Source organism: Anoplolepis gracilipes, chromosome 7 (genome assembly GCF_047496725.1).
Source record: "Anoplolepis gracilipes chromosome 7, ASM4749672v1, whole genome shotgun sequence".
NCBI classification, from domain to species: Eukaryota; Metazoa; Arthropoda; class Insecta; order Hymenoptera; family Formicidae; genus Anoplolepis; species Anoplolepis gracilipes.
Genome location: NC_132976.1, coordinates 282,276 through 308,402, shown reverse-complemented (window position 1 = coordinate 308,402; position 26,127 = coordinate 282,276). Strand labels below are relative to the sequence as shown.

Below are 26,127 nucleotides of genomic sequence, written 5' to 3'. Positions count from 1 at the left end.
ACAAGGCATCTGAATTTCTCAATGTGTGAAACGCGTTACCTTACACCAAATCTGACACTGCATCGTGCCAGTAGTCATACGTACATACATTCTTTAGCACGGCCAACGACCTTTTATTTTCATTCACGTTTGTTCACAAGATCGATAGATCGATATGATTACGAGACAAACGTAATTTGCAATTTCTCGCAAAAAGTTCTACTCCTACGAGGCAACGTACTTTTCACCGAAATTTGCCGTCGAATAGTAAAATGACTCGTAGTTTTGTCCATAGTTGACTTGTAACGATAACAATGCGAATTTACGCGAGACGTTTCTCTCATTGTTTAGATGCAGGGAAGAAAAATGAAAAGAAAAAATGGAAGAAGAAATGTCTATGCGCCACTAGTTAATGCCAGCCGCTCTTCCGCTCTTCCGCTCTTCCGCTCTTCCGCTCTTCCGCTAAATACCGCAACATCGCGAAATTAAAATATTGATCGAACCCTGTCGCAAGAGGGAGGATGGGAATGACGGTGGAGAAGCAACGGGCCGATAACATTACCAACGATAGCATATCCGACTGCGGACTATCGTCCGGTAGACACGCTACATTCCGATAGAAACTTGATTAAACCGATTAAACATTTTATTACGTTAATATATTTATATATTTATATATTCGCCGTCTCTCCTCTCTGTAAATTGTTGTAATAATACAATTTACAATCCTCCACGCAATTTGTAGTTTGTTAGTGAGTCGTTCACAAACGAAAATTACCATTTATAGATTTATAGATTTGCAATTTAATTTCTATCTCTGACCGATAAAGATAATGTCAAAGACGAAATTCATTCCATCTAATATATTATACAATCCAACTTCCTCACCTGGAGTTCCTCCTTACACTGACGTTCCTCTTCCAAGCTCATCCGTTTTTCGTGTTTTTTATAATATCGTCTCTTGGCAGCTTGTAGGTTGAACCATGTGTACGAGAAAGACTTCACGAATGGTAGAAGAGCCTCGATAAATGGATGGAACTCATCCTGCAATCATACCATATTTATTTCTTTTTATTAAATTATCTACGTTCTTTTTTTCATCTTGTTATTAAGTTTTAGGCGCGTGTCTTTGCGGTTGGAGAATTGTTGTTGTTTTTTTTTTTTTTTTTTTCAATTACGCACATGCAACTGTCAACTATCCTATTTTAGAAAAGAATATATGTATATGAAAAAAATTCACGCAATATGTAGTAAATAACGTGAATAATATTCTAAACTGATTCAACGGTTTGATTCATCAGTTTTAATAGATTGAAATGTTTTTGTCATTAATTAACAAATTTCTTTTAATATTTTACCCATGTATGGGAAAATGTAAACTAAAATAAACCTCTTTCTTTGGATAGTTTGATAAAATTAATATTATCAATTGCTAAAATAGTTATAAATACCCGCTATTTTTAATTAAAAAAAAAAAAAAAAAAAAAAAAAAAAAATTAGCATGCATTTGATCGAGTTTAGAGAATAATTTTGAATAATACCCAATTAAAATCTTGCCAAAAATAGAGATATAATCGCACGCAATGGAAAATGAGCGAAAAAAATAAAAATAAAAATAAAAATAATAGCACACTAATGGCACGAAATTCTCTAAAATAATTGCAAAAATTGAGATTAATCCCCGGTACAGCCGTACCGGCAATGATTATCTCTGTTAATTATAAGTGACTATAAACGTATCGATGCGATTAAATGGATGCATCACATGCATTTTATGATAAAAAAGGGTAATTTTTTATTTTACTCTCGCTTTTATATTATTATCTGTGCACTATTTTATTCTTTCGTTCGTTTACGCCTGGTTTACGTTATTCTTTTTATTTATCTTTCTCTATTTTAAATATAAAATTTATTATATTTTTACGATACACTCAATCTGGTAAACTGACAATGAATTATAAAATATATTGAAATATTGGACACGGATTTATTTCATCACGCGATATATCGAGAATATGTCAACAAGGATATCGGTTAAAAAGCAAGATTCGATTCGACACTGTTTTTACTCCCCTCCCTCGTCTCTTTCTCTCTCTCTCTCTCTCTCTCTCTCTCTCTCTCTCTCTCTCTCTCTCTCTCTCTCTCTCTCCACCTCTCTTATAATCTCTATCCATAGTAAATATAATATACGTATAGAAGAATTCTCTGGTTGTGCACATCTTGCTACGAATAAACTGCTAAAAAACATAAACGAACCATCGAGTATTCGCAAACACTGCAGCTGCTGTAGCACCCTACCGTCGTCCGTTCGTCCCTCCTGTCAGCGTCCAGCTGTCAGAAACAGCAATCCTCGCGGTAACGATTACGAAGACGAAGACGAAGATCTCGATACTCCTCCGCCTCGCAGTCGCGAATCGCTCGCGGCCTCATCTGTGTACCCGAGCGTGATCTCGTTCCCGAGAACAAGCCAATCTCTGCCTCTTCTCTCACACGTGCTTGCCCAATTATTTCAGATACTCTATCTGTCTATTTATCCTCACTTTTGACAGAGTTTCACTAGCCGTCGAGAAGCCGCTGCCAGGAATCTTGCTCGCGCGACACTGTCCCCCGTAAACGCGTTCATGGAAATTCATGGACTTTTATTAATCGCACGCGAAACTTTTACCGACGCTACCACCTGGATCTCTTCGATCTTTCAATGTTTGTCAAGTTAATCATCCTCTTGAGGTGGTATCTCTAATTTTAGAAACGAGATGAGATGATATATTGTTTCAAGGCAAATTTTTTCCTCGCGAATTTCTCACTAATCTTTGTCATCTACAACTTTTTTTTTTTTTTTTTTTTTTTTTTTTTTTTTTCTAATCAAGATTGCGCTGTACAATTTAAATTTTTATTACCATCGCCAAAGCGCCAGCAATCTTGCCGAGATGCATGCTTGCGCGCGACGAAAGAGGAAAGAAAGAACAGAAGGAGAAGTGTATCTATATGTATGTGTTTTTCGCTCCTTTTTGTACATCGAGTGGACATTATCGAGTCGGATATTTGCGCGCGATTATTAAACGAAAGACCGACCTAAGTCGACCTAGGAAGTAAACGAGCGAGAATAACGTACGGATGAGACAATGAGAAGAAGAAGAAAGAAAAAAAAAAAAAAAAAAAAAAAAAAAAAAAACGAACACACCTGGGAAAATGAGAGCGTCGTTTACGGACGTTTTATATATACGGACACGCCTTTGTACATTGGACGCGCGCGTCCATCTGTGTAGGTAACGCTGTTATTTTCGGAGCCAACGAAAATCAGGAACGTTAAACACTCTCGTCATCGCGGCAAGGATAAAGAAGACACGTTGGAAAAGAACGCGTGACAAACCTTGGGATATGTTTGGGAGAGGTATGTACAAGCGCGCGAAAGCTATAAAGGAAACGATTCCAGCGCGTCATCTTGTCTTCGCGCATTTTTTTTTTTTTTTCTTTTCTTTTCTTTTCTTTTCTTTTCTTTTCTTTATTTTGATTACAAGCTACTCTTTACGCGAATAGAGAACACAATCCATGCGAAAAATCGACGAGCAGCCAAGCAGGAAGAAGCGCAAAGTGAATCACTCCCGGAAAACGAGATGGTCACACGGAAAACGTACCATTGTCAGGTACGAGCGATTCGCGAACTCAAATTAGAGAGTCCGTCACCTCCTCCTCCTCCTTCTTCTCTTCCGCCACCACCGTCCCCTTCTCCTCCTCCTTCTCCTCCTTCTCCTCCTTCTCTTCCTCTTCTGTACTTACTCGCGCAATATTGCGTGGCGCGAACTTGTTCGAAGAGGTCCACGAGTCGCGATCGAATAAAACATTTCTTTTCTACTATTGTATTTTCTCAATTGTACGGATGTACGGGGTAATTTTTACCGAACCCCCTCTCCCCCCCCCCCTCCCCCACCTCCTCCACCGGCCGTGAAAATTCTCTCCGGATTAATATTTTCAACTTATTATTTAGTAGCACAAAAATCACTCGTTAATAATGAGCACTAAATGACGCATTTTGATTTATCAACGACAAAGAGTTTGGGGCGGACGACGTAATAACGCGAGGCGCGAACGATTAAGTCAAATTAGACGTAAAAAAAAAAAAAAAAAAAAATTAAGGTCAACGGCACAAAGTGTGGCGAAGCATTTGGCTGTATAAGAAAAACACACGGTGTAGATTGTCCGTACTGTTTGGACAAGATTGCCGCATCGCCATTTTCGGCGTTAAACTTTTCTAGCAAAGCGTTTATTAGCGAAGATTGGCGTTTGGCAATCGTTAGCGCGATAGCAGCCAATATATCGTATCGTTGCCTCAAACACTCTTGCCGTTTGGCTATTTAACGGTGGGTCGTAAAGGCGCGATTACGCGTAGGAGAGCGCTGTTTTGGATCGGAGTCTCGAGTCTCGAGTCTCGATCGAGCCTCGCCAACATCTATCGCGACCGCCCGATCTCTAGTCCTCCGTCGTCCGTCGTCTCGATCAAGCAAACTCGCAACAGCGGACACAACGTCGGTCGTCGCGACGACACTGAGACGCCGGTCGTGGAGACGCGCGTATCGAGACGCGGACGGCACCGCGCGGCGGCCAGGTACGGCACCCTAAACAGTTATTAATAGCTCCTGTCCTAGCTTACTAGATTTGCCCTCGAACCGACGCGACGCGACGCGACGCGACGCTACCAGACGCTACCAGACGCTACGAGACGCTTTGCCAAGCATAATTCCCATCCCCTCTGTCAATTAACCCTCTGTCCATCTCTCTTATCGCTTCTCTCATCCCTATTCCAATTTATTCTTCTTTCGAATGCAACATTTCCCCTCAGCTCCCCTTCATCGTAAAACCATCTTCACTCTGACATTTGAACAAAATTTTAAATAGGAAAATGTACAAACAAGGGTGATTTAATGCTACTTGACTATGACAGATGTAGGGGTAAAAAAGAATGGCTATATATAGAAAAAAGCTTTGTTGAAAAAAATCAAAGTATTGTAGATGATGCGAGAAGGAGGAGAAATATTACGATGCATTTGAGACAAAAGTTGTCGTCGAATAATCTACTGATTGATGTTTATTTCACACAAGGCCTCATCTCAAAATAAGAAAGATTGGTCACGCGTAAATATTAGCATCGAAACGCGCGCGCAACGTGGTCGAAACGCATTCGTATTCGCGCGATAACAACCGCCACAACAAATGCGCCACGAGTCTCTCCTTCTTTGACGCATTTTTTTTTTCTCCTCCGTAATCCTACGTCATCTACTTATTGTATTAAAAATTTAAAGAAAAAAAAAAAAAAAAAAAAAAAGAAAGTAACAGAGGCGTGCGGAAAAATCATCTGGGCGCAAGCAAGAGCGAGACGTTAGAACGTAAACATATAGACAAGATGAAAGAAGATGAGAGAAGGAAAAGGATGATTGAAAATGTAAGCACCTGTCCAACGGAAGGAGCCTGCAGGTAAGTCGAGACATCCGGTTCCACCATGCAGCTTCTCAGAGTGTCTGGGATGAACATGAGTAGTCTGGACGTAGTCTGAGAGCCAGGCTGGAGCCGGCTGGTCACGACCCCGTCGCCGCTGTCTGACGCCGTTTGATACCGCTCGACGTCGCTCAACGCCGCACTCTTCGTCCAGCTAAACACGACTTGAGACGTTTTAAGGTCCTACGACAACGATTGTTATCACGTAGAGAAGAAGAAGAAGAAGAAGAAGAAGAAGAAGAAGAAGTCGGGCTCTCAGTTTGGATGCCGATCGCAGAGTCCGATGGCAAGGGACCGCGTTCCAAGGACTGGAGAAACCCCACTCGTCGGAGAGTCCACGATGTCAAACTGTTTCCGCGACTTTCCGAGGACGAAACACGTGGTGGGTCGTAGGTAGTATTGTCGCGCGATGTCGCGGTGATTTCGACGGCAATCTTTCAAGCCCCGGAAAAATCTCTTGGAGTCTTGAATCTCCTCGCTCCTTCCTTCGTCCTTGACGACTCGGCCGAGCGTTCCGCTTGCACCTCTAGCGAACGATTCCGCGCTCTCGATAAACGTTCTCGCGGGACTGTCGTTCCCGACACCGATCTCGCCGGCGCCGGCGTTGGCGTTGGTGTTGGTGTTGGTGTTGGTGTTGGTGTTGGTGTTGGTGTTGGTGTTGGTGTTGGTGTTGGTGTTGGTGTTGATGTTGGTGTGGATAGTACTACGGGCGCTATCGACGCTGCTAAACCGTTGTCGTCGTTGTCGTTGTCGTTGTCGTTGTCGTTTGTCGGGTGGTGACGAGACGCCGCACCCAAGCACACGCATCCTATCTACCCGCAGTTGAGAATTTCTTTTCGATTTCGGATCTCCTCTGTGTTTCTCTCCTGTGCCGCACGCAGATTGCCTTGCCTTGCCTTGCCTTGCCTTGTCTTGCTTTGCCTTGCTTTGCCTTGCCTTGCCTTGCCTTGCCTTGCCTTGCCGTGTCGCGATATCTCGCGATTCTCCCCCACAAACACACTGTCGCCAAACCCCTTCTCTCTGTCGTGTCTCTCTTTCCCTCTCTCAGCTTTTTCTTAAGCCTCAAGCCTTTCGACTTTCACCCCTTCCTCTATTCCTCCTCGATATCGCTTCTTTTCTTTCTTTCGTCTTTATCTTTGGCCTTCTTCGCTTCCTTTTTTTTACGTATATTCCTTGCTCGCTCTCTTTTTGACTTTACCGTTTCGATTTGTCGCGTGTGTTTCTTTCCGCTCTTTTTCTCGTCCCATCTGTATCTTTATCAACGATTTGCGCTCTGTCTTTTTCGCTCTTTCTCCTTTTTGCCGCGCAATTTTCAGATTGTCTTTATCGTCTTATCACGTCGACGACAATAATGATCAAAAGAACCTCTCACGCTCCGGTTCCTTTTAGTTTTCCCTGCGCTCGATCGCAAGACGCCAGGCTTCGGACTACATCGACTCCAAACCACGAAAGCTGCGTCGGCGTCGGCGTCGGCGTCGGCGTCGGCGTCGGCGTCGGCGTCGGCGTCGGCGTAAAAAGCAAACAGCGTCGCGCAAGCTCGATGTCAGAGTGCAGTCTCTGTGAGATGCGAATGGAAACATAATTTGAAAGAACGAGAAAAGAGAATAAAAAATTAGAGTTGGAATAATAAATAAAATAGGCAATTGATATGGAAAAGTCTACGTTTGAAATAAACGTCGCGAGAAAAATCTATACTGAACATACTTAACTAGTATTTGCAAAAAAAAATATTCTTGAATGAAATGAAAAAAGATTAAAAGAAAGGCGACAAAGTAGGAAACGTTAATAAAAATATATTATGAATTCAACAGTGTGCAAGTTTCGAAAATTTTGCTCGTACGTTTAACAAGAGTTTAGCATCATTTTGGCCACGATAAACATTAAAATGACTTTCATGTCTACCGATTCGTATCAATTTTCACCAATAATGAATGTACTTGTCACTTGGACGGTACAATGACACACATACGCACGCACGACGTAGTTATTCAATCGATTAAAACAAATAATTTCCAGACAAAGCAATTTTTTCTGTAATTGATACTGAAAATTACTGAAAAACATTTAATTTCAAAAACACGTATATAAGCTTTACCTAAAACTTATTACGTATTATATAAAACATATTTAAACATCAGACACGATTTGTTTCCAGATAGAGAAAAAAGATGAAACAGTGAATATAGAAATCTCGATAGACATTCAGGAAAAATAACTCACATGGTCACGTAGCTGAAAAACACTCGCAAATCACTCCACTGACATTTGGCGATCGATTGATCATAAATATATAAATGGAATATCTTTCCACACAAAGAATTTGCAGAGCCATCGTAAATGTGATCACTGCACTCTACACAATTTACAGAAACGTTGATCAAGTTGCGGCTACGAAGGCGCATCCGTCATCCAATCGAGAGACGCTGTGTGTATATATATATATATATATATATATATATATATATATATATATATATATATATATATATATATGTATACATCTTTTTGCGTTTATCGAAATTATTATCAAAACAGGGCGTCTACTACGCAAATTATATAATGAATAAAATAAAATCGAGTAATAAATAAATACTATTATTTCATTAATATAAAAAAAAAATCTTGATCCGAGCATATTTGGTAGACACATTATTTATATTCATTATTATTTTGTTTGATAAATAAAATTTAATTTTTAAATTACCTCTTTATACATATTTTATCTTTATTACGCGATAAAAAATTTAAATTAAAAAGACTATAATTTCTGAAAAATATATTCTTGTCTTTTGTCTCGAGAGACGCTACATATTATATTACTATAAATGCAATAAATAATCTAAAGACACTATATAATACAATATATATTTATGAGATAAAAGTATTCCTACAAATGGTTTTCTTTTTTTCAAAATAAGAATTTTAGAAAAAAAAAAAAAAAGCAATAAGTGACATTTATTAAATATTTTATCATTTATTAATTAAACATACAAAGATTTTCAAATTTGTAAACTTTAAGATGATAAAGTTGGCTAAATTATATTTTACATTGCGATTTCAATACTATTTCAACTAGAGATGTACAAGATTATAAAAAATTTACAAACGGTAAAAAGTATACAAATTCAAATATTACAAAAAACATAATGTTATTTAATAACATCTAACAAAGTCCCACTACAAAATCAATTGAATTGAGAAAGCAATTTCTATAATAATGACAAAAATTTGTCCAAGCATTTTTGACAATAATAAATTTGATACATACATATAATTATATATATGATTTGGAATTATATTTAATTAGAAATAAGTATATATGCATATGTGTGTGTCTGTGTCAATTGTAATCACAATTTTTTTAAAAACTTTCGACTTCTTAACAAACATTAGTAAATTATTCCATGTCAAATAGTCTAATATGAAAAAAAAAAAAAAAGAAATTTAACTTAAACTCGTGGATTTGCTTAAAACTAGTTGAACTCTTCAAGTCTTACTCAATTATCCAAATATCATTTTCTTCAAAATGCTATACAAATAATTTGGCTTTAGATTTATTTATAAGTTTTATCAAAATAAAAACCACAAATATTCAAACTTTCGATATTGCTTAAATTGCTGCCACATATAACAAACTTTTAAGCAAGTTTATAACATTATGCTTATAACATAATGTGTTTTATTTAACATGGAATAATCCAAGTGGCAATATGGAGAAGGAATATATTTCGTTGGATATTTTATAAAAACGTCTTTCCTAATTTTGTCAGAGTTATTGTTCAAAGTTGTACAGTGGACAATATCAATGCACAATACATCCGTTGTGTGCTTCGATTCTTCGAATTATATATTGCTAATAGTCGATATGAACGGATTAAAACTGAAAAAATTAAAAATTTATTTATTAATATTAGATGAATAATATTATGTTTGCAAAATGTTGTAAAGTTTGATAAAAACGATAACTCGATATACTAACTCTTTTTAAGAATTCCTCAGCACATATACGTGCTCTGGCATTAACCGATAATTTCATCTCACTGATTTCTCTATCAATCTCCTCCATAAAGTGAATAACAAAATCTACTATTTTATGTTTGTACATTTGCTCTACATGAATATTAGTGATTAAAAAGCTAATGTCGTAGCCCTAGAATAAGTATTGCATAAAAGATTGTATAAAATTTGTATTATAATTAAGTAGTTTGCAAAATTTGATTATAATATCGAAATAATTTTATATATATCGTAAAAAATTTTAAAACAATTAGCTTTTAATTACTTGCCTCTACTGGTTTTCTTCTGAGTATCATGAAATGTTCGGCTCTCATTGTCATGAATCTTGTAAAATTATGACAAAGAATCTTTTCTAAATCATCGGCTTGCTTCACAGCGATACTTATTCTCATGCTATTTATGCTAGATTCAATCAAGACCTTCTCCTTATCGTTTCTACTTATCAAGATGGGAGTTAAAAGCAGTTCTTTACTCGCTCTTACTTCTACTTCGGGTTTATTGTGCTTCTCCACAATTTGAGAAGAAAAATTCTCCAAGCACATGGCGGCGGTAAGTGTACGCCTAACTGCTGTCAAATAAGGTTTTAGTGTTCCCGACTGCAAAACAAACAACATGAGAAAAATGTTTGTAATACTATAATGATCTTTACAGTTAACTATTGTAAAAAGTTTTTTTTTTTTTTCTATTTTTAGATGACAATAGCTAGAAAAAAATCCAAGATATTTAAAGAGTAAGATTAAGAATAGAAACACAAATCAACATCAAGGCTCATATATTCAGAATGATTTTGATAAGATGGTCAATCAAAAGTATGATTCTTTGAATAAAAAGACTTACCATGCTTGCAAGATATAATAACTCACAAAGTTCGACAAAACATTCGATATAAAATCCGTATTGGCTAATCTATCGGTTTTTTAAGAGCATCGAGCCTCTCGCCGCTTATTATGAGATACACGACAGAAAACATTAAAACATTACATCGACTGATGTCAATACATTTTCGACTCTTCAAGCCTATAAATCCCAGCCTATACAACTAGTCCTGATTCACTCTATAGTTGTGGCTCGATTTTTCTTGATTCGCTTGATTCGCTTGATTCGATAAAGCCGGTGACTTTTTTAGCTTCACTTCCAGCACCAGTAGTTTAGGGCGTGTATTGTGTATGTGGTGCACCGATGAACGACAGGGATACTTTTTTTTTGCCATAGATCTTATAGATCTGTAGAGAGGCACTGATGCACTAAACTAGGATCTACAGAGAGAGAGAGAGAGAGAGAGAGAGAGAGAGAGAGAGAGCAAAAATGGCAAACAGTGACAGATCTGTAGTGGCTTTGCTATAGGCTGTCCTTTTTTCTCACGAGCACAAACCACAGTAGAGGACTGCAGAAAAAGAAATGGAATATATCCTCTTTGTCGATCTTGTCCTTATTTAGTAAACCCTCTCACGTTCGACATGTATTAGGCAATCCCTTCCATTAATATAAGCTCTATGAGTCGTCCTCCTAATATAGAATGTCTTTGTTTTCTCTTTAGAACAATAACTTAATTATTTTCTTACATAAATAAGAAAAGACAATGAGAGAGATAATAATGTTATCTTTGTCTGTCTTGAAATGCTATTTGTGCGTGTACAGAATGATTGAGAATTAATTTTCCAATGTTGGCGACAATGGATCTGTTGGTTTTAGCCGAACTGGCTGCACTATGGTTTAGAGCTTATCTTTCTTCTTTCAATGCAAAAGGAAAAAGATAAACTCTAAACTAGCGCATCAAGTTCAGCTAAAACGAACAGACCTAATGACGTTCGACTCTCTCATCACTCCTGCCGACCTTTAACTACAATATATCTAGATGGGATAAAACGCAAAGGTTTTGGGACGCATCAAGGCGCATGAATATAGTGCCAAATGATAGAAGTATCTAGAAAAATATCGAGATATCGTTGACACACACACACACACACACACACACACACACACACACATATATATGTATGCACTGGATAATCGAACTTTGTTTGAGACAACTTCACGGCGTGTATCTCCACTTTTATCCGCGAACGTGTGCCTTCTTTCCGATCGGGAAGAAGAAAACCATTTACTTTTATCAACTATTAAAATTGATTAAAACGATTGACGGTTGACGTGCAACGAACAGGAGCCATTTTCGGTGAGTCCCGAAGATACTTTACAATAAAGTGCCAGGCAAGTGCGCGCAATATCTCTTCGGGGGTACGAGCTTTTCGCATCATTTTTTTTTTTTTTTTTTTTTTTCTTACACACGCTTCGACACGCTTTTCGAGCTCCTAGAAACGAAGAAGCTTTCGAAGAAAAGCGTGTCCTTTCCAGTCATTTTGCATCAAACATTCGCAAATTCTTCCAAATTCGACGCTAAATTAACAGCTTCATGGGAAATCATGTAAAAAGTACGTGTACTCTATTACAATGTATATATTCGCTAAAGCGTCAAGTATCAACGTAACCAAATGAAATCAAAGAAATTCAAGTACATGTTCCAGTTACGCCTGTTGATGATAAAGCGCGTGCTTGTACGTCATCACGCAGTAAGTAAACCGGTGAATATAAGTAAAACTTGAAAAATTAGGTAGAACATTGTAAGGTACACGATTGCATAAAATCTTCATCTTGTGTGTGCTGTCATTGTTGAGTTTATTATAGATGCCGAAACGTGTCGAGTGGCCAAAGGAACTTATCAGTGATTGTTACGTACCGTTAACTACTCTTTCCACCAACTATTTATAACACTGCTGTAACAATAATGATATTTTATTAGATGCAACGAGAAAGGTTACAGTTACGCCGAGCCAAATAATTCCACCTGAAATAGGGATCCATGATTTAAATAGTTAAACTTTAATTTAAAAATTATATCCTTCAGTGATTTACCACTAAAGCGCAAAATATGACCCAATGTCAAGGACAATAACATTGAGTTACAAATTGTGTTGTATTGTGTAATTGGAAGAAACAATACCGGCAATATATTTCATATATAATTATACATTGGAAGGTACAATGTAAATTACATACATTGCAAAATATATTTCAAACAACGTTTTGAAATTTCTCCTTGTCTCCATGTAAGATAAAATACGATGCAATTGTTAATTTAAATTAGAGGTAACTTCAAGATGTACATGTTTGTTTTTTTTCTGTTTGACTTTGTAAAATGACATAGATTCTAAAAGCTATTAAAGTTTTCTATTTTATTCGCACATTTATTTATTGTTACTTAATTCAATGTTGAAATGATGATTTTATGCAAAATACAATATAATTGTACGCATGATGCATTCAATTATTTTTCTTCCAAATTGCAAATGCGAGGAAAGCATTAATATTTAGTTTAAATTAAATTGCAAAAATATTTTGCAATTGTTTACATTTGCAATGTATAATTTAGAAAAAAATAAATATGTATCGCGGTGTAATTAACCCGTTACTTATAACGCTATCTAGAAAGAGAAAGAGAGAGAGAGAAAGAAAGTTGACGTTTAAATAAATTATAATTGCAACGAGGACAACACGCGGAAAGATTCGCGCGCGAGCGAGGACACGCGAAATCCTTTTGCTTCGATACTTATGTCGTTCTCTGGCCAAATATGTCAAACTGACGTCATGCTTCCCTGCAAGAACATAAGGACGCCCACTAGAATCGCTTCGCTCTCATTCATTCTCGAAAATGCGTGCCCTCTTTCAAATCGCCAAATACATTTCCTTCCGTGATCATTTTCCGCCCTCGTTTAGTTTGATCGATTAAAGGACTCGTTTGGTTTACAGAAATGTGAAAATTCAAGGTCGTATTTGACTCGAGAGAGGGAGAAAAAAACCGGCCAATACTTTTTCAAATCTACTTGTAACGACACTTGTAATACAACGATAAATACAACAAGAGTGGGAATTATTAAATATCTAGATAAAACGAAATTCGTAGCCGTTACGCAGGCGGCAGATATACACGTACGATTACGTGGTCGCAAGACGACCCACGTCGCGATGACGAGCACGTTGGCTACAACTTTACCTGAGAGACCCGCAAAATGCGTAGGTAGCATAGATAGACCAAAATCAAATTCAAAAGTAGCGTGACTAATTCGCAATCAGTTTCGCATTATCCTTAGATAAAGGCACATGCGTATTAGCTTCTTATATTTATCATCTTCTTCATCTCTTAGTATTCTTAGTATTCTTTTTTTTTTTTTCATAGAAAAGAGAGAGAGAGAGAGAGAGAGAAAGAGTGCATGGATATAGTACTCGATTTGGCAGAGATTCAGAGTTATCGAAGGCAAAAGTAGTATCAGCGATTAGTTAAAATAATGTCATACATATTACGTTAGTAAGATGTATGAAAATTGTTGAAGAAATCGCGTGACGCATATTTTTTTTTTTTTTTTTCTTTTCCATTTTATTGAATTTGCATGGCAATTGATGATACATCGATAAATCATAGGCCACGCGGGCGAGAACTTTGTATTCGTAATAATCTCTATACCTTCCAATGTTTCCAACTATTTTCGATAGTCGGCTTGGCTAACTTTAGCGCAATTTCGTCGCTCTCATCTCGAGTTTGCAAACACTTAAATTTACATCATTGCGTGTGCGTATAGCATATATTACAATTAATGACATATCCAATCAAAAAAGTCGACGCGATGCGATTAACAATAACGCGCTATCTATTCTTACCTGCGATCCATTAAAATTGTTAATGATATTTATACATATATGCGTCGTGTAACGTTATGCTATATGCCAGTCACGACGCAAAGTTATGATAAATTATTCGTCCAACCGTTAGAAAAATTAATATATCGCGGGCAAAGATATCTTTCTCGCTGTCATTCAAAAAAAAAGAAAAAAATTACTTGGAAAAAAAAGAAAAAAAAAACATAATATTTAATAATCAAAATTTTCATTGTATATTTCTTTGCAATTATGGATTGTATTACAATTGTAATAAGAAAGATTCGCATTGTCCGACAGGTGGTTTCCTAAATCCTGATCCTGAACGTTCTAAACGATGGTAGACTACTACAAAGTGCTCGAGGTACAGCGGACTGTTTCTAGTGCTGATATAAAAAAGGCGTAAGTTTAATCCGTTTATTGTCAGCTAATTGTTGATCCCATTTTCTTGTGGATTTATATTTTTCAAGCAAAGTTTGAAGTTTGAAAAACTTGCGAAATAATACGACCCACTCCCTACTCTTACGGATCGATCGGATGTTTTTAATAAGCTCTGCTAACGCAATATCCGGCATTTCCGTTCCGTAGGTATAGAAAGTTGGCATTGAAATGGCATCCAGACAAGAATCCCGATAATTTGGAAGAGGCAAATAGAAGATTCAAGGAAATCTCAGAAGCTTATGAAGTTTTGAGCGATGGTAAGTACGTTTTGATGATGATAATAATAAATCAGATCGAGACGACACCGCGGTTTTCGCCGAGATTGATGAAGATTTTCCGAGCCGTACAACTATAGATATCTTGGAATACATGATATGTCTTAATTAGACTTTATAAAAGCATAGCAGATTTTTAGGATTAATGCGATAGAAGCTGCCGCTTTTTTTTAATCACCATTACAAAATGCTCGTTCCGAGAATATAGATTATAAATTGTCGAGAAATGTGAAAGAACGAGGAGCGTACGCATAATTTTGTAAGAGAAGATCGGGGCGATATAGAAAATCTTTCCAGATGTGAAGAGACGCACTTACGATCAGCGCTTATATCAGAAGGCGGCGTCAAGGCCTGGCCGTGGATTCACCTTCCGGAGTTTCTTTGATTCTCCTTTCCAGCGATATTTCGGTATCACTTGACAAAAGAAAAAAACGATTTGCAGAGTGCTCCAAATATTTTGTATATTGTAGTTTTCTTTTCTGTTTTTTTTTTTTCTTGCCTTGATATTGCGCCACACAAAATGTATATATCCATCTCTCTCTCTCTCTCTCTCTCTCTCTCTCTCTCTCTCTCTCTCTCTCTCTCTCTCTCTCTCTCTCTCTCTCTCTCTCTCTCTCTCTCTCTCTCTCTCTTTCTCTCTTCTTTTTTCTTTTTCTTTTTCTTTTTTTTGTCAAAAAACTTAAACGCCCACTGGGGGGAATATCTAAACGCGGCGCAGGAACGAGACGAGCTAGGATTTTTAAAATCAATGTTGACTTATGAAAAACATAATTATTTATAAAAACTGTGTTATAATGTGTGATATAGAAATATCTTTCTTTTTATTTTATATATATATCTTTTTTTTTATTTAAAAGAACGACACTTTGAATACAAGCAGAAAATACACTTCAATCGCTCATCCTTTTTCCTACAAAAGTGGTAGTGGAAGAAATAAACTTTGCGAGTTTTTCCCTGATCTATAGTATCATACGCTGAATAACTAATACGTTGCAGTTAACCCTGGCTGTAGTCTATTGTGCTAATAGCTAACGAATTATAACTCGATCGAAATAGTTACATTCTTGATGAAAACGATCAAGGTGTTATAGCGTAAGCTAAACTAAGCGATATATATCAGTCGCGATAAATCCTCGAGCATTGTTGACACTTGACACTCTATAAAAATTGTTCATGTATTTCAATTTATCGATTAATATTGGACTAACCTTGCGGCAAACCTTGCGGAAGCCTCGCTTGTTGAGTTTTGGCTGAAAGGAATAAAATTTGGTGATAATGTGATAGAAGCTAAATAATACAACAATAAAAATAATAATTGTTTCGCTTGGAAATTTTGTAGAAAAGAAGAGGCGTGTTTACGATCAGTATGGCAAGGAAGGTCTTCAAATGCCTGGTAGCAAACGTGGACGCCACGGAGATGACTTTGATCCGCACTTTGCCGGCACATTCGTTTTTAGAGATCCCGAAGAAGTATTTAGAGAATTTTTCGACGGCACACCCTTCGACGATTTGTTCGGTAAGACATCATGTCATCATGACCGTGTGCTCGCAATAATGAACATGATGAAATACAAAATGTGATGAATGCAAAATAGGGTGAAAAAAAACGTCAATTCTCAATTGTCAAATCTCACAGGTTTTCACGGTAGTTCTCGAAGAGGTACAGACAGACACGGCCACCCGACTAGCAATCTGAGCAGTCTGAGTACTTCCTTTTTCGGTCCCTTTGGATTTGGCTTTCGTTTGCCGTTCGATAATCTAATGGAGAATGCCAGCGCCGCGGGAAACTTTACCTCTTTCGGTACTTTTGCTAGTTTCGACGGAGCGAGCGGTGGTTCTGCTGTAAAACGTACCAGTACCTCGACTCGTTTCATCGACGGAAAGAAAATTACGACCAAAAAGTATGTACACTAATAATATATATACATGTCGTGGATTTCTATAATGGCATTATATATTCTATATTCTATATTCTATATTCTTTTCAACTCCTTTTTTCCTCTTTTCTTTGCAGAGTCTACGAAAATGGGAAAGAAACTATAATGTCTTATGAAAACGACGTACTGAAATCGAAGACGGTGAACGGTGTACCACAGTCAATAACGTACAGTTAAAACACATCTCATTCGCTCGATCTCTCCTTGGCAATTGAGAAATTCCTGTCGTCACGGTTTGAACATCGGCAAACGAGTACCTGGTATTCGCGTTGATATCTCCCGACATACATATTCTCCTCTCCCTCGCAATAGTTTCGTCGAGAACGTAACGTCAGTCTTTAAGTCGCGTTTTATTCATTGAAATTGACAATCGAATGATAGTGAGATAGGCTCTCTAAGCCCGAGTGATCGGAGCGTTAATAATTGGAATTTAGTAATAAAACAAGAGCGAAATTGCTTCTCATGAACTTCGATTTTCCGTCATCTCGTTTGTTTATCTGTGTGTGTTAGGTTCGACGAAGCATCGACGAGTCGTCAAGTCTGTGAGAACGTCAATGATAACACGATGGGTAGCCACAGCTCGAACGCGATCCACAGCGACTATCTAAAAGCTAGCAGAGTAAAGACGCGTCATCATCCGCACACGAGTAAGAAGCACGATAGAAGTAAGAGGAAATAAATTGCTCTTGTCAAGTTCCTTATATATTCAAGTCGACAAGTATGCACTCCTAATGTACTCGATTGATGTAATTTGATTCAAATTTTCATTTTATATACATACATATACATGTCACTATTATCCATCATCTACTGTCTAATGGAAATTCAACAAAAATATTGTCAATTTATATATAAAGTTATCACATAACAAAAAAGGGAGAGAGAGAGAGAGAGAGAGAGAGAGAGAGAGAGAGAGAGAGAGAGAGAGAGAGGAGAAAAGAAATATCCTATAATACAATTGGTTTTTTGACACACATCTCTACGCGGTTCGGTTAATAAAATTCATTTCAAAAGACAAGAATTATCAACTTTTGGTTTCGAAAGCGAAGCGAAGCGGCGCGCTATCCGTTATTATTGAAATATTTACTTTTTTTTTTAAAACAATGAGCTGTTCGAGTCGAGTCAAGTACTCGTGATAGCGCTTGTGCTGCTAATCCAAACTTTACAATTTGCAAGTAACATCCGCCTCGTCTCTACCAATCAATATAGATGTAAAATGTAACTGCGATGGTTCGCGCTAACTTAAATTTCGATTAAACTACTAGGTATCGCTAAGTTACAGAACTGACGCAAACTTATATAATTTCTCGAGCAAAAACGCCTTATACACATCTTTCGTATCGGTTAATAATAGTTGTAATTTATTTTGTCGTTGCTACGTATATTTTTATCGTCGCGTTGGCTATAGCGTTATTTACCAATTTAAGTTTTAGCTGAATAAAATACACACGCTGAAGTATATCGTTGGAAGTGTTTTAGGAAAAACCGTTTCCTCTGATTAGTTATTTCCATATGTGTATATAATGATAAGAGAAATGTTATATATATAAAAATACTGATTATTAATATACACTAATAATCTTTAGTCGGTATGAGTGAAACTTTAGTATGGGACTGAAACGCAAGCAGCAAAAGTTAAATTATTGTTTGTTAGGAAGGGAAAATAATTGTGACAAAGAGACGTATGCGACGAGTAATTTTATGCTGTCTGTAATAAAGTGGATACAAGATTCATAAATGAACAAGCATGTGCATCCTACATAAGTGTGCGTGTACCTGCCAAACGATAGAAAATTTATATCGTACCGCATCTATATATGCATGTGTGTATATATATATATATATATATGTGTATGATGCTTCCTGTTACTTTATTTTTTGTTAAAAAAATGAAAAATTTCACAAATATTTCAGTGAGATTACACGCGAATATTTATGCGCACATTACATGCGTACTAATTAATCGACTACTTTTTTCCAATTGAGGCGATTAATTCCTCCACTTTAGCAATGTATTGTTCTTTCGCTGTTTCTTGTTTCAGACTTTTCTTATTGTTCCAAGCGTCCCATTTAGCTTTTCCCTTAAAATCCAACATACCTGGTCTTTCTAAAAAAAGAAGTTGAGACATCATAGAGATTATACGTATATAAGAGCATGTGATGAGTAATGAATTTTATGCAAAAATGCTGTGAAAATAAACCTGTGTTACAATCACCAACGGTGGATTGCTTGTACAGTGCGTAGAGTTCAAGCAGCTCTTCGTCTTCTGGTTGTGCAGCCAATTCCTTTACCGCTATGGCTGCATTATCAAATCTCTGAGGGGAAAAAAATGTTTATACAATCGTTTTAGAAAATCATTTCTCGCTATTTTTATACTCTTTATCTATATAATAAATAGTAGCGATTCAATCAAAATTATACAATTTAAACTTGTCAGATCAGGTCAAATCACTAGTTGCAAATACCAACGATATAGTTTAATTTCTAAATAAAATTTCTTTTCTCTACATCATAAAATTGTCAAATCTAATTGTTATCTATAAAATTAACGATTGATTTATCTACCAAGTTACCATGAGCTGTCAATGATGTGTGAATATGTGAAACACAGACTTTTATATTGAGTCTAGCTCTAGCCTAGTGAATTTTTTCCCTCTTTCTGTCTTAGATTTAGAGGGGAAAAGACGGAGGCGAATTTAAAATTAATAAGATTATTTTTACAAAAAGAAAAGCAATTTTTTTTTTCTACGTTGCATTAGTTGCCTTTCGGAAATAATTTTGAAGATAATTGTCAAAGTTTGACACGCAATAGTTTTATTGAGGTGCAAATATTTAAAAAAAAAATGTTTTTTTTTTACAATTGACACAATCGTCACTATAGTCCCACTTGTCATCACCGGTTGTTTTGTTCTCACTTTAATTAAGCTTCGCTCGCTAATAATTCGAGGATGATTTTGCGATACATTTTTTTTTCCTATAGCCTATAATATGATTGAATTTTTCATCAATATGAGTGAATAAATTAATTTAATTCTTACTTCGTCTAACGACATGACTGAAGATGCTTAATGTCGACACTGAAAGTACGACACGACGACAGTCCCGAGTCCCGCCGGAAGAATCGTACGATGCGAGAGGTTACGACACTTGTGTCACGAAGGCTGACGATAAGAGCATGTGCACACGTACGTGGCCGTAGGCCGTATACGTGGTCCTCGTATAACAGTCCGCTTAACGCAATGAGTAATATATATATTTATTATTAATGCAGGCATTATCGAGCGACCTTTGGAACAACTGAAATTATCATTATACGACATTCGATGTGGTTCGACTAATTCTTTCGTAATAATATCATGCGAAATGGGTGGATATTTTAGTGTGATAACGGATTAATACTTTTTTTTTTTTTTTTTTTTTTTTTTTTTCAAACAATCTAAGAGATCATTCTAAAAGATAATATTTATACAAATAAATATACCACACTATAGTGTACATTCTTATTTTATCAAATAAATGTCAAATTATCAAGTCAATGTTTTATTTGATTTTTGAGTTTACAAGATTACAATTATTTTGCAGGACGTAATAGAGAAATTAGTTTTTTTTTTTTTTTTTTTTTTTTTTTTTAACACGGTCTAAAGCAAAGATATTGATCTACAAGAAAAATTAATGTTAAAAGAAATTATACTGAATAAATAAACACAATACGATGACAAGTCATTTTCTACTCAAACTTTTATATGTCGTACTTTTGCAAAGTATGTAAAATTGAGAAAAATGCACGAGAGGGAGAAGACTGTAATAATATGTCACTTTATTACAATAGATCCGCATTTAATTCAAAATAATACGTATCAACGTAAAAAAACACATAGCCAATTCTTTCTATTTCGTTTTATACTTTATACTTTATGACAGTAAAATTGAATCGCAGACAGTAGTGTCCTCTATGTAAACATGTTTCCATCAGATAAGTCAGATGACAGGTGTTTAACGACGCACGGTAAACGATTTACTATGCAAGTTTTATCGCTCTCGCGTTACAAATTTATACTTATACATTTTACATTCCGAATAAATGTTTACAATTATTGTCACAAAATAAATGATAAATGGTAGAAGAAATATTTTTTTTTTCTTTTTAGAAACACGTAAATACGTCTTTTTCGTTCTGACTAATTGTTATATAAGATGGAAATATAAATATATTTAAATAACAAAAAGGAATTTAAATAACTCAACAAAATTTGCAATTTTATTATTTTTTTCTTGACATTTTCAATTCACATCCTGTATAATACTGATTCCGTATAATCCGCTTTATTCAATTTTCTTCTCTCTCTCTCTCTCTCTCTCTTCTTTGCTTCTTTCGCGCGCGCATACATATGCAAAGCGTTATGCACGTTGAAGGCTTTAAATTTACTAGCGCACACATTATACGAGAAAGACAATGAGGCCTACGCGAGCCTTCAACAACTCGAGGCGGATGATCAAGATGATGTATATACATCGTAAATTTTTCAATTGAGAGAGTTCAGACGACCGGACTAAAATGTCAAAGCTACATAAAAACGATTCAATCATTAATTTTCTATAATTATACAAGAGTAAACACCTGTCGCAAAGTCGTGTGATTAATCGATATGCAAACAAACCAAAAGCGACAGTTTGATATATTATACACAAATAAAATGATACTGCAATCTGCGAGAAACGGCTCTGATTTCGCTAATTGTCGCTTTAAAAAAAAAAAAAAAAAAAAAAAAAAAAAAGTATACACATCGAACATGACATGTCTATTACATTATGTCTGATCATTCCCTCGTAACCGATAAACTGCACCCTGCACCACGCCGCGCCGTATTGCGGTATTTTTACCCTTGACAACTAATCGGCTCACAAAGTATACGTTTACGTTATCGTATCCGAAAATTCAGAGCATGGGTTCTGTAGCTACCACAATATGCGAATATGAAGTACAAAATAATCTATTTAATCCTAGAGCTCCTTTAAATTGTAATTCACATTTCAAAGTACGACTTTAACGATGTCATAGAGAATGTATATCTATTATAATCGTTTGAAGCGAGAGAGAGAGAGAGATTCATCCTTCTCCCTTTCTCGTTCCATCGTATTATTCAAATTTATGTATATTACATCTGTATATGAGACACGTACATACATATATACTATAATATATAATATAACACAATGGAATGCAGCATAGCATAGGTATATAGTGTAACATAATACAATCTAACACAGAATAGGATAAGGTTTCATAATGTAATATTGCATATGCTGGTAGTATATGCTGCGAGCCACAACTTTTTATGCGTTCGTGCTCCTTTTATTAACATACCTATATGTTCTCTAAGGATATAACACATTTCTCTTCCCCATTTTAATAGTTTATTAAAAAAAATCATAAAAAAAAAGATATTAATTAATTATGAATAAAATTCACTATAAAATATAATATATGCTATTATAAATATATTTAATGCTTTAAAAAAAGGAAATATAATAATATATTTGTTCATGTGATTATTTTAATCTAATCTTTTACTTTATTATACATATCAGTAATTAAATTGTTTGTAATATAATAATATAAATGTATCGTATATATGCAGAGAGAAGATTCAGAAAAGACAGTATAGTGTGGAAAGAATAGCAAATTTTTTTTATCGTACTCGTAAATTTCCTATAAACCTAAATCAATTTATTAAATTTTTAAGAATGTTTGCATGTTCGATTAGTTGTATTTTATCGAGAGATTCAGCTATCAAATGGCACGATAGTGTCTCATGTTAAGTCACGCGCAGCAATAGAAGATAAGGATGATAAGGATGAACAAGTACATTACTGTATTTTCTGTATTCGATTTCTCAAATGGAGATATTACTTTTTACTTTTACTATACATATAACTATTTTACGCTTTCGAGATATTGAAAGAAATAAATATAAAATATCAATTCAAAAAATTAAATCCGTAGTAAAATAATTTATATTGATTTAATCTCTATTATTATATGTATTTTGACACGATATCCGTCCGTTGCTTGGTTATAATTTATTGAAGTGTGGAAAGGAAAAGAAATAATTTATCAACATTAAAGTTCTCTCTCTCTCTTTCTCTCTCATACATGATTATCGATTCACAGCCTAACGATAATATGTTAAATAAAAATGCAAATTCTCTCTGAACATTAAAAACAATTTGATACACTTTGATATCACTATACTTACTCTTTTAATAGTGATTAATTTCCTACTTTTTAAAAAATGGTAATTTGATTAGATATACATCGCTTGCTCGTTATACACTTTATTTTTAAAAAATCGTTTCTTGAACACGTACGGATGAGTCTTTTTCAATGTTGCTCGTAGCTAGAGTTGTTTAAAAACAATTTTTTTATATAAAAAAAAAAAAAAAAAAAAACATGAATTAAACGTATCACGATAAATTATCATTAGCATTTCCTGCGAATGAAATTCTATTTTTACTTATCTTAATACATCCACATTACTTATATTCGGATATATGATAAGTAAAAATAGAATTACATTCGCAAAAAAGTTGGGGAAAAAAATCTTATATTTTAAAATTAAACTTTTGTTTAAACGATAAATTTGTGGACAAGGAAAGAAGGCTATCGAATCCAAAAGATTACAAATGTTTTTTTAAAACCAGCAAAACTTTTTGTTGACGATGACGATTAAAGATACAAATTCTTCCTGTCTATACTTCTCTTTCACATATCCCAATCACTTATATTCTCTTTCTCTCTTCTTTTTTTGCTTCCTTTCAAATCTATATACATAGATATACATGTACGTTGTGTTATTAATATCCATTACAGTGTGTGTGCGTGTGTGTGTGTGTATTGTACATATATAATAATTATACTATATTTTATGCTCATGTACGAAAAAGTTTACAAAAATCAACTTTGAAAGATGAGACTTGACTTGACGCGTTTTTTACAATGTTGTTTCATATTGAAAATTATGAAATTTATTAAACTTAAAAAAACTAAAGGCATGACCCAGCAATTAGTTTACAGTGTGTGTCATTCCTCGATTTATTACTAACGTGCACTTAAGTCACTTACGTGCGACAACTACAATTAAGGACATGACGTCTTTTGGCTCTAATTGTAAGAGTAAAAAAATGTTGATAGATAATGAAATATTTTTCAGAAATTAAATTTTATACAAGTGATACTTGTCGCCCTGCTACAATATCACTGGCGAAATAATATGCGACACACAATACACCACATCAGCGATAAAGGAATAAAGAAGCGGATTATTAATAATTCACTTAAGCAACAAAATAAATACAAACGGAATAAATAGTTTTATCTTGTTTTTTGTTTTAAATACAAATTGAACGAGCGTGGATAATGGCAAATTGTCAATTATCGGTATTCGAATCTTGAAAAAAATTTCACAACGTTGAAGAAAAAAATCGTATTTTTGAGTTTTATCTCGATTACTAAACGATTTCTCGCAAGCTAAAATTTTAAGAAATTATTGCGTGATATTTTTGTAATAAATCTTTTGTTATCACACATATTATAATACGTCAGTTGAAAATTTGAAGGATGCAAAATCTTGAAATATCCAGAAACAGAAAAAATATATATGTATGTACGTACGTATTTTTTATGTAAAACAAGTATAATAACGTGATTCATACATCCAATCTTACCAAGTATTCTAAAAATATTACTCACGCCGATATCGTAACGTATGTATTTTTTATTTACCCTACTGCATCCCAAATCTGGACAAGTGTGAATGCTTACAAACAATATACATATATTCATATTTAAAGAAAAAAATTGTATTTATACAAGAGCTAATTAAAAGATAAAGAGTTATATAAAAATGTTAATGAATAAAATTCTTCGATAAGAATATAGATAAAAGTGTTTAAAAGCAAACGTTACATGAGGTTGCGCAAACTTGATAAATACCTTTATCGCTAGAGAGAGTACCATTTTCACCTCTACACTCTACAAAAGTTTTCCAGAGAAAAAGAGAAAAGAGTGTTATGTAAGCGAAAAAGGTACACATTGTGTCATACTTGCGCGCTCTGCCACAGCCATTTGCTTCGATTCGTACCGTTTGACTTGCGTGTCAATCGATGTAGCAATATTCGATAATTTATCTTGTGTAACAGAGATAGCCTATTTTCTGCTTAAATCAATATTGGGAATATTTCTTGATTGATCGTGAGACACGGTTCCTCTTTCTATCGAAGAATCTACATCGAGGTCCACGATATCGTTATAATTAGAGGAATAAAGACTGCGAGTACGCGAGTTGAACATTATTTATTTATCGACGTAAATTATTATAGATGAGATTTACGATGATCGTTCTTGCCACACCTTGCAAATACGAGACATGTAGGTGCACGATATAAAATGCGTGAGACAAATGCATAATAAGTATATACGTATGCATACGAGCGTCCTTGTACATACACACGCTTACGCATGCTTCTCGCATCGCACGGCACAGACACGTTTGTATGATATTTTAAAACGGATTACATGCAATTATGTGTAATAACGAGCAAATTATTACTTCTCTTATTGGCCGCATTGCTACGCACAGTACAATGTATACGAAAATACGCTCAAAGCTCGAAAATGACGTAAGGACTCGCTGCTTTCGCGCTATTTATTTTGACCGAGTTATTTTTCGAGTTATTTTCACTTCAAACTGTCGCGGAAAAATATGTATCTCTCGTATATAACAAGTGAGATATAAGATGTTTCTGAGCAAAGCTAAATAAGGAAACGCGCTTTCTTCAATATTTATGAAATGCAGTTATTTCATCTATGCTGTTTACGCGCATCGAGGCAAACAAACACGTTGTTGTTTAATATATAACGGAAGAGTCCTCGATCGATTAAAAAGAAAAAGAGAAAATATCGCTAGACTTATATATTTATTGTAACGATTCAAAGTCAAGAGATCAGGATGACTCAAATTTATTACTTGCGAGTAATTTGAAACCGTAATGACTGAATGATTCGTTATCTGTGCGATACCACTTTGTTGTATGATTCATCTCTAGTTTGCAACATAACAAGTATAGCTGGCATAATAAGCAGTGTTATCCTATCAATGGCATTCGCGCGATATTATCGCTTAGAATATACCTGATACGAATGTGTCACAAGTACACGAGATGGGTATATCAATACGCGTTAATTTTTTTTCTTTTTTTTTTATTTAATAAGAGAAAGGAA

The 26,127-nt window shown here is 35.1% G+C and overlaps 4 protein-coding genes across 19 annotated transcripts in view; 1 reads left to right on the top strand and 3 right to left on the bottom strand.

The window, feature by feature from the left end:
• The window catches only part of Nfi (Nuclear factor I), a 34,984-nt gene extending 28,060 nt beyond the window's left edge, over window positions 1-6,924 (bottom strand). For 2 of the 10 annotated variants that reach the window (XM_072895895.1, XM_072895896.1), the window contains exons 1-2: window positions 5,425-6,923; window positions 868-1,023 (exon numbers count right to left, since the gene is read on the bottom strand). In XM_072895895.1, coding sequence (XP_072751996.1) covers window positions 868-1,023; window positions 5,425-5,505 — 237 coding nt within the window. In that variant the 5' untranslated portion in view covers window positions 5,506-6,923. Of the gene's footprint in view, window positions 1-867; window positions 1,024-2,235; window positions 2,797-2,876; window positions 3,028-3,508; window positions 3,527-3,614; window positions 5,243-5,424 lie in introns of those variants that run through there. The other 8 variants (XM_072895898.1, XM_072895901.1, XM_072895899.1 and 5 more) reach the window with 8 other exon arrangements.
• Window positions 6,925-8,516: 1,592 nt separating this feature from the next.
• On the bottom strand, window positions 8,517-10,716 carry Arpc4 (Actin-related protein 2/3 complex, subunit 4). The gene is made up of 4 exons (XM_072895913.1): window positions 10,324-10,716; window positions 9,756-10,082; window positions 9,449-9,619; window positions 8,517-9,349 (listed from the first exon to the last, which is right to left on the bottom strand). The coding sequence occupies exons 1-4, from the start codon at window positions 10,324-10,326 to the stop codon at window positions 9,344-9,346; spliced, it is 507 nt and encodes a 168-aa protein (XP_072752014.1). The 5' UTR covers window positions 10,327-10,716; the 3' UTR covers window positions 8,517-9,343.
• Window positions 10,717-11,487: 771 nt separating this feature from the next.
• On the top strand, window positions 11,488-17,762 carry LOC140667731 (dnaJ homolog subfamily B member 6-B). 7 transcript variants are annotated; one of them, XM_072895908.1, is made up of 9 exons: window positions 11,490-11,659; window positions 13,291-13,554; window positions 14,494-14,595; window positions 14,782-14,891; window positions 15,207-15,317; window positions 16,249-16,425; window positions 16,546-16,810; window positions 16,924-17,013; window positions 17,357-17,762. In XM_072895908.1, the coding sequence occupies exons 3-9, from the start codon at window positions 14,531-14,533 to the stop codon at window positions 17,523-17,525; spliced, it is 987 nt and encodes a 328-aa protein (XP_072752009.1). In that variant the 5' UTR covers window positions 11,490-11,659; window positions 13,291-13,554; window positions 14,494-14,530; the 3' UTR covers window positions 17,526-17,762. The 7 variants fall into 7 exon arrangements, 5 of the variants coding, with proteins under 5 accessions (XP_072752009.1, XP_072752008.1, XP_072752013.1 ...); XR_012047068.1 differs by lacking the exon at window positions 13,291-13,554 and having other exon boundaries at window positions 11,488-11,659; window positions 16,924-17,106; window positions 17,357-17,494; XM_072895907.1 differs by lacking the exon at window positions 13,291-13,554 and having other exon boundaries at window positions 11,491-11,659.
• Window positions 17,763-18,529: 767 nt separating this feature from the next.
• Acbp1 (Acyl-CoA binding protein 1) lies at window positions 18,530-20,056 on the bottom strand. The gene is made up of 3 exons (XM_072895914.1): window positions 19,886-20,056; window positions 19,048-19,162; window positions 18,530-18,953 (listed from the first exon to the last, which is right to left on the bottom strand). The coding sequence occupies exons 1-3, from the start codon at window positions 19,898-19,900 to the stop codon at window positions 18,814-18,816; spliced, it is 270 nt and encodes an 89-aa protein (XP_072752015.1). The 5' UTR covers window positions 19,901-20,056; the 3' UTR covers window positions 18,530-18,813.
• Window positions 20,057-26,127: the final 6,071 nt, after the last annotated feature.

What these genes read in the sequence shown, in the direction of transcription:
- Arpc4 (XM_072895913.1), bottom strand. An exon ending in TCAGAAGAAAACCAGTAGAG is followed by an intron (nt 9,620 to 9,755) that starts GCAAGTAATTAA and finishes TACTTATTCTAG; the next exon opens with GGCTACGACATTAGCTTTTT.
- LOC140667731 (XM_072895908.1), top strand. Translation starts at nt 14,531, where the DNA reads ATGGTAGACTACTACAAAGTGCTCGAGGTACAGCGGACTGTTTCTAGT. An exon ending in ACCCTTCGACGATTTGTTCG is followed by an intron (nt 16,426 to 16,545) that starts GTAAGACATCAT and finishes CAAATCTCACAG; the next exon opens with GTTTTCACGGTAGTTCTCGA. An exon ending in GGTGTACCACAGTCAATAAC is followed by an intron (nt 17,014 to 17,356) that starts GTACAGTTAAAA and finishes TGTGTGTGTTAG; the next exon opens with GTTCGACGAAGCATCGACGA.
- Acbp1 (XM_072895914.1), bottom strand. An exon ending in CGTTGGTGATTGTAACACAG is followed by an intron (nt 18,954 to 19,047) that starts GTTTATTTTCAC and finishes TTCTTTTTTTAG; the next exon opens with AAAGACCAGGTATGTTGGAT.